This window comes from Aegilops tauschii, chromosome 3, assembly GCF_002575655.3.
Source record: "Aegilops tauschii subsp. strangulata cultivar AL8/78 chromosome 3, Aet v6.0, whole genome shotgun sequence".
Classification (NCBI taxonomy): Eukaryota; Viridiplantae; Streptophyta; class Magnoliopsida; order Poales; family Poaceae; genus Aegilops; species Aegilops tauschii.
This window is the reverse complement of record NC_053037.3, coordinates 44,304,923-44,312,877: the sequence shown is the minus strand read 5'-3', so window position 1 is coordinate 44,312,877 and position 7,955 is coordinate 44,304,923. Positions and strand designations below refer to the sequence as shown.

Sequence of the window (7,955 nt, the reverse complement as noted above, 5' to 3'; positions counted from 1 at the left end):
GATAAGTATTTCCTTTTTGGGAATAATTAATTCAGTTCCAACTTCATACAAGAGCAATTAAGAGTGATGGGCCAAATGTTAAATAATAGGCAAACATTCACAATATATCAATGATAATATACCTAATATAGTATTGTGAATCTAAATCTTTAAAACTATCAAATAATACACATAATTAATTAATTAATTGCGTGCCAAAAATGCAATGCCTAAGAGTATTTTCTAGTAAATGTTTTCTAATTCCAATAATTTACTTTTTGCCAAACATTTGTTTATAAATTACTAGTACTACTATTTTTTGCTCATCAATTACTACTATTTCTAGTCGATTAAAATTTGAATAGCCCCTAGTTTGTACAAACATGAGTGTGCCACATCTAGCTTATATAAGGGCCGTGGTCTAATGCGTTGAGGCATCAAAAAATAGAGTAGGAAGCACACACGTAGATAGCTCTAGTCCAATGCAGCTTGCAATGGCTTCCAGTTTGCAGCCATGGGTTCTCCTCCTCATCTTCCCCCTCCTCTTTTTGGTGCTTAGCCCCGCAGCACTTGCGGCAGTGTTCAACGATAACTTCGTGGCAGTAGGGGGTACAGATAGTAATCACCTAGTTGATCAGGGGACAGCAGTTCGTCTCGTCTTGGATAAGAGCTCCGGTACATATCATCTTTTTCCCCCAACTATATATTGTATTTGATTGATTGAATTGGACAAAAAATTAAATTTGATTGAAATTGATCAAAAATTTGCTTCTTTGCGATGCAGGGGCTGGATTTAGTTCCAAGGAGGCGTATGGTTCAGGGTTCTTCCATATGAGGATCAAGACACCGCCCGGGTACAGTGCCGGAGTCGTAACGGCCTTCTATGTGAGTGTTGCAACATGTGGTTTCTACATGTTGCATATAGTATATGCTAGTCATTTCCTTTAGTTTGATGACGAATACTAGAAGTCAGATATTGTCGGTCGTGATTGTAATTCTTGGGCGATTGAGTAATACAAGTATTATCCCGCAAAAAAAAGAAAGATATAAATGTATCTTGTACGTCTAGCTCACAACGGAACCCGAGCAAGGTGACCACAATGAGGTGGATTTGGAGTTCCTGGGCAACGTGGACGGCAAGCCGGTCATTCTCCAGACCAACATCTTCCTAAACGGCAAAGGTGACAGGGAGCAGAGGTACGAGCTGTGGTTCGACGCTGGAGCCGATTTCCATGACTACAAGATACTCTGGAACCCCTACCAGCTCGTGTAAGTCCATCAATCATGCCCTAGTTAGTCCCTAACTTTGCCATGTGCTGAGTGGATCAATGATATATCACGTGTACCCCAATTGACCGCAGGGTGTTCGTCGACGACACGCCGATACGGGTGCTCAAGAACCTCGCGCCCAGCCAGTTCCCGGTGAGGCCGTTCAAGATCCGGGCGAGCATCTGGGATGGCTCCGATTGGGCGACGGGCAATGGCAAATACAGGGTCGACTATAACCGTGCGCCGTTCACCACTGTGTTTCAGGACTTCGACGTCGATGGCTGCCCCGCCACCGGTGGCGCGTCGTGTGGCTCGCCGAGCCTGTCGTGGAACGCAATCCAGAGCCTGACGCCCGCGCAGTGGGAGGCGTACAAGGACGCCAAGAGCAAGCACATGACCTACGACTACTGTACCAATAAGGACAGGGCGTACGCCCAGCTGCCGGGAGAGTGCAACAACAACTAATTAGCCTTTGTTCTGGTTTCAGATTAGATACACTAGTCATCGACCTGTGCTACAGCACGGGCTAGCAATTTCAATAATTAGATGATCTTTTTTCTTGTAAGAAACTGATAATTAGGAATACTGGAGACCTCAAGGCCCTCTTCAGAATAAAAAAAATTATATGTAAAATGGTGGATGCAATAGGAAATTTCTTTTCACCAAAGGAACATCACATCCTACAAATTGTTTTCTCTAAGACTGGGGATATTATTTATATCTTTCTCTCTCCTCTCTTTCTCCAGGCAGCACAAACTTTTGAAGTTCATGTGTTTTCTCATGCAAAATTTAAGCATTTCTTTGAAAGCACGTATGTGTTTATTATTCTTGTAGTGTTGGACATATAGAAATATATATATTTGAAAAATATATACATTCAGAAAATGATTTTAGTTGTCATCTACAAATTTATAAGTTATGGAAATTTTGGCATGCCATTCAACATGAAACCTACCATAATTTGCTAGTAATCGTTTAATTTCTCCACTACTTGCTTTCATGCTCATATATAAAATAGCTATCTCAAGTTTAATATTGTTATTGTACAGAAGCAATCATAATAAATGACATGAAAAAATACCAACCAATTTTTCTTTGATACATGTTGGCATATTGACATAATTTTTGTCATAATGGTTGTGTGAATAACTTATCTATGGCTGTAGAAATGAGATTAACATTTAGAATTTCCAAAATAATACATGAAGAAATCAATTAGTTTAAGGACCCTACATTACATGTTGCTCCATGTATGTTTAGGCAAACTCTAAATTCTAGGAGTATTTACTTAGGCACAACCTAAGCACACTAGTTCAGATACCAACCATCCTGACTATGGATGAATGCATCCATTAATTCTACCATGGACTTCTGTTCGCTCAATGCAAAATTGAAAACATCGGATTAAGCTATGTAAATGATGCACAAACCTAAGACTGGACGGGCCAAGAACTGGAGTACCATGGCCATCCCACATCCTAGTCGTCAGTCATGGTGATCAATAGGTAGCTTGTATGTGTCCAGATGGAAGTCGTTACAACTGAGTCTGTGGATCCGCGCATCTACGTCTAGAGGCAGGGGCGTTGAGAGCGGGCCAGACAACGCATACATTTTTTTTCCTTTGAGATCATGTACGACTGTTGTTTTTAGAAAAGATCATGTTTCACTGGTTTTTTTTTTGGTGGGGGGGGGGGGGGGGGGGGGGGGTGGCACACACCACCGCTAGAATAAAGGGAGACATAGTGCTTACACCACCGCTAAAATACTCACTCTGTTTCAAAATATAAGGTGTATTACTTTTTCAAAAAGTCAAATCTCTTTAAGTTTGATTAAATTTGTAGGGAAATATATGAAAAATCTATAATATCAAATCGGTGTCATTAGATTCATCATAAAATGAATTTCCATATTATTTTTTCTGGTTTAGTATCGTGGATGTCGATATTTTTGACTCTGAACTTGGCCAAAGTCAAAGAAATTTGACATTCCAAAAAACTAATAATCCTTATATATTGGAACTGCTGAAATATTTAGTTTGGCAGATGAGGGAGATGATGCAGTGTGTTTTACATTTATTTATAATGCGGTTATTTGGTGGGCATTTCGCGGTGTGATTCTATGTTATGCGCTAATCAACCCATATTTATATGGGGAAATTTCTGCGTATGTGGCTGCATGTACTATATTGGTACTATAGTATCACATGGTGGCACTTCTATTTTCTAGGTGGTGGAAGAGTGCACGGGGTTGATAGGTTTTTATAGGCCAGTTGCTGCTGATTGATTTGAGAAATCATTGGCCCGATAAAAATTATAAACCAAATCCAAAATTGAATACCTCAAACGAATGAAAGAGCATCAAAATTAGGGAACATGGTGATTAAAATAATTAAAAGAAAAAGCTCCTTGAGAAATTGTTGACCTGGTAAAACTCGGGTGACCTAGTTCTAAATTGAAGACCTTAATTAGTAGTGAGACTTTAAAAATTAGGAAGCATAGTGTATAGTATAAAATAATTAAATGAAAAAGCTTTGAGAAATTGTTGACTCAATCAAAATCGGGTGAACCAATTGCAATTGGAGACCTCATTTGATTGCGAGGCCTTAAAAACTAGGGAGCTTAATGTTATAGAGGATAAGTAATATATAAGATATAAGAAGGAAACTATCAACTCTCTGTTACCACTAACAGAACAGATGACCCAATTTTATTTTGTACTCCTAGCAAGGGAGAAGAAAACATTTCCCAGTGATCCAAATCTAAATCTAAACTATAATCTATAAAAGTACGAGAGACGGGGATCCAAACAATCTTACCCGTCCAGATGTTATTATCCTATCACTTCGATGTTTAGCACTAAATGTGTTTCACGCTAAACACATTTCTAAATCTAAACTAGCATATATAAAAGCACAAAGGGCGGAGACAGAACTATCTTGGCTTCCCTTGATCCGCGTCGGTTCTGCAACATTGAGCATTAAATGCATTTAGCGCTAATCCTCACCGTCCAACGATTGCATCTAACGACCAACTGATGCGGAGCATCCCAAGGCCATCCCCATGGACCTATCACCGTCTCACCAAGTGCCAAGTGGACCCATAACACGAGCACGTGCAAGAGCTCTCGAGACCGAGGTGACATCACTCCTCTCGCAATTTTCCTTTAAAACGCATGAGACATGGCTACTACCTCAAACATAGACACTTTGCATACTCAGGTACCAAGGAGTCAGCCATGGAGAAGCTCAAGAGCAAGTACAAGCGAAGAGGAGAAGCAATCGCAAAGACGGAGAAGGAAATGGCCAAGTCCAGACTTGCCCAGACGATCCAGACCCCCATCTGGACGATCCGGACTCCGGCCCGAACAATCCGGCTACAGCGCACAAAGACAACAGCAGGCCACCTCCTAAAGCCGGATCATCCGGACCCCCGAAGCCCGGATCATCCGGACCAACATCCGGATCAACCCGACAGTGCCTGCGTGCATGATGTTGGGCTGAGGCCCATGTACCCATTCATCTCTCTAGCCTATATAAACGACTCCACCTCCACTTTTCTAGGGAAGCAAAGGATTAGCTCATTTTAGAGATAGAGCTTTGCTCATCCACTTGATACATACTCCATTGGAGACCGAGGCCTCTGCGGAGAAGATCCCAAGTGGATTCAAGACCCCGCAAGGGAAGATCCCCTCGTGGATTCAAGACCCCGTCTCCGGATCGGGAAGAACTGCCGCCTCTTGTATCGTCCTTTGTTGCTTTTGAATCTTGTATCACTCTTTATGTTCATGGATCTAGCACATGTGTGATTGTTCTCGTTGATTTGAGTGTTTCCCCTCGTGATTTCCCTTGTGTTCTTCGTGTTCTTCGTAGGATCCCCTCCATTTCGTGAAAGATCGGCCCTAGGGTTTCCACCCTACATCACCAACCTTCGCCCAATATTTAGTGGAATACAATGCGAGAAATTACACATGTGTGCCACTGCTTGGCGGCGCGATCTCGCAACCCCAAACTTAGTCCCGCTCACACTTCCTCTCTCTCGGCTATCTTGGATTTCTACACTTCTCCTCCCAAATGCACAGTACTATGGTTCGCTGCCCACATCTAAATTTTTTCCCCGCCACTACCTCCGCACATCTCTGGTCGTGGCCACAACACCCGGTATCGTATTCCTCGGCCCTTGATGGAGCCCGCCGCATCCAGGTTGTTCGTCTCATGTTGGTATATCAAGTCATAATCACCTAGATTTTTGTGCATATTTTGCTATGTCCTTCTGGCGAGCCAGAGCCTTGCTCGGGCCGACTCATGTCAGTCTTAGTTGTCGAACCAAGGGGACCTTCAGCATGATTTAGATAGCAATGATATACACAACCTATAAGTCTTGGAAGCAAGTGGTTTTCTAAAATGCTCAGCGAAGATGAGATGCGGTAAAAGCTAAGTGCTTGGAGTACCTACATTCGAAAACATTCTCCCGGATGAAGAGCAAGATGCGTTACTCTCCTGTTTCTAAGTTTTTGGTGAAAGCTAAAGCGCGAACTTCAGTGGTGGTACTAACGGTGTCCTGGACTAGGGGGTACTCACCACATCGTCTCCCGACTAGGTGGATCGGGCTGAGGACCCCCATGGCGGTTCACTCATGGGCCACTTCGGGTAGCCCATGCCGCATACAAGGAGTATTGCACAAGACTTGATGATCAAGACAAGGACTCCTCTCCACCAACGTATTCGGCTAGGACTCTTGTTATCCTAGGCCTCTGGTGCATTATATAAGCCAAGGCCAGGCTAGTCGATAGATCATTATGACATTAATCATCATACCCCTAGGGTTTAGACCACAACATATGATCTCGAGGTAGATTAACTCTTGTAATCTCTATATTCATCAAGATCAATCAAGCAGGAAGTAGGGTATTACCTCCATTAAGAGGGCCCGAACCTGGGTAAATATCGTGTCCCCTGTCTCCTGTTACCCATCGATCCATGACACATAGCTTGGGACCCCCTACCCGAGATCTGCCGGTTTTGACACCGACAGGTACATTTAGGGTCATTTGAAAAAAAAAGGTAGTACATTTGGGGTAAATAGTTGTATACCAAAAGGTCCAAAACCCAGTTATAGGAGAATGTATGGCTGGGTGTCACACAGCTAAGGCCATGTACAGTGCAAGATGCCTAGAGAGGTGTTTGGAAAATTTACAACCATACAATGGTAGGTATCACACTTCAGGACCGTGCTGATTGGCCCCAAATTACTCAAATGGAACAATCTCCTTGCTAGGTCAGCTAGCCGGCCTCAACTTCAACGAAAACATGGATGTGTTCCACTGGACTCTACAAACATCTGCTCCGTGGATGGTCGGGTCCCTGAGTGCAACTATCATTCACTCATGCTCATAACAGAGGCACCTGTACACATGTCTCTTTTTTTTTTTCTGTTCGGTAGTAACGAAGGGGTATGCATTGTTGTTTTTCTTTTTGGGGGGAAAGCCGTCATGGCGACTTTATTAAAATCAAATAATAGCTAGTAAGTCGTCCACGAGACTACTGAGGATAAAATCAGGAGTTCCTCGATCCAATTATAATACAGATAGGAAAGAAAGGATGACCGACTGTGATTGATTCCTTCTTGTGAATTGTGTTACCAACTAAATGTTTTTTGAAACTGTGTTACCAACTAATTATCGATTGTGATTGATTCCTTCACATGAATTTATTGTGTTAACAAATATTTATTGCCAAAGAAAAAAAGAACATTAATTACCGACTATGAATTTACCGAATTATGAAATATTGTTCTGATTTGACCGGTCAGATAAAAACCATTACGAAATAAAATCAGGAGGGATGAAAAACTGGTGCGGGCCGCGACATTATATGGGGTCTGCTAGAGATGCTCCAAGGGTGGATGTACCGTAGGAAGGGAGGGTGGACAAAGGATCGATGGTTGGGAAAAAATTACGTTAGATGGAACCTTACATCTTTTTTTAGGGGTACGTCTATTTTAAATTTTAGATTAGATGATATAATAATAGAAAAAATAGAGAAGGCGCTATGGTTTTGTGATGGAACCTTACGTCATCTTTTAGATTTTTAAAAATTGACGTAAAATGGAACATTACAATATTTTTAGATAATATATGTAAAAAATAGAGAAGGCGCTATGGTTTTGAGATGAACAGAGAAGATATATATTTCGCATTTTATAATCAATTCCAACTTCATACAAGAGCAAGGGATGGTCCAGATATTAAAATTATAGGCAACAATTCATAATAAATCAACGATAATAATATGCCAAATATAGCAAATAAATCTTATTGGGAATTTACAAGTGCGTGCAAAATAATTGTAAAACTATCAAACAGTACATATCACTAATTTATTGCGTGCCAAAAATGCAATGTTTGAGAATATGCTATTTTTAGCAAAAAATGATTCCATAAGATACGTCTATTACTTTCTAGTGTGTGGCAATTAACCATTTTAAATGCCCAGTAATTTTCATTTTCGCCAACTATTTATTTACTGCCATTTCTAGCCGATCAATTTTCAAAATAGCGTAAAAACATGCATGCATGGCGTGAGTGTACGTGGCACATCTACCCTTATATAAGGGTCATGGCGTGAGTGGAGCATTGTGGGAACGAGCTCAGAAACCTGGTTAAGCAGGAAGCACAAACGTAGATAGATCTGTTGGCCAATGCAGCTAACA

The 7,955-nt window shown here is 41.4% G+C and overlaps 1 protein-coding gene across 1 annotated transcript; it reads left to right on the top strand.

Annotated features, from left to right (window-relative positions):
- Nucleotides 1-473: 473 nt before the first annotated feature.
- On the top strand, nucleotides 474-1,931 carry LOC109778573 (xyloglucan endotransglucosylase/hydrolase protein 3-like). Its single transcript, XM_020337143.3, has 4 exons — nucleotides 474-654; nucleotides 764-864; nucleotides 1,049-1,248; nucleotides 1,341-1,931. Exons 1-4 carry the CDS (start codon nucleotides 474-476, stop codon nucleotides 1,711-1,713), a joined length of 855 nt encoding a protein of 284 aa, XP_020192732.1. The 3' UTR covers nucleotides 1,714-1,931.
- The last annotated feature ends 6,024 nt before the right edge of the window (nucleotides 1,932-7,955 follow it).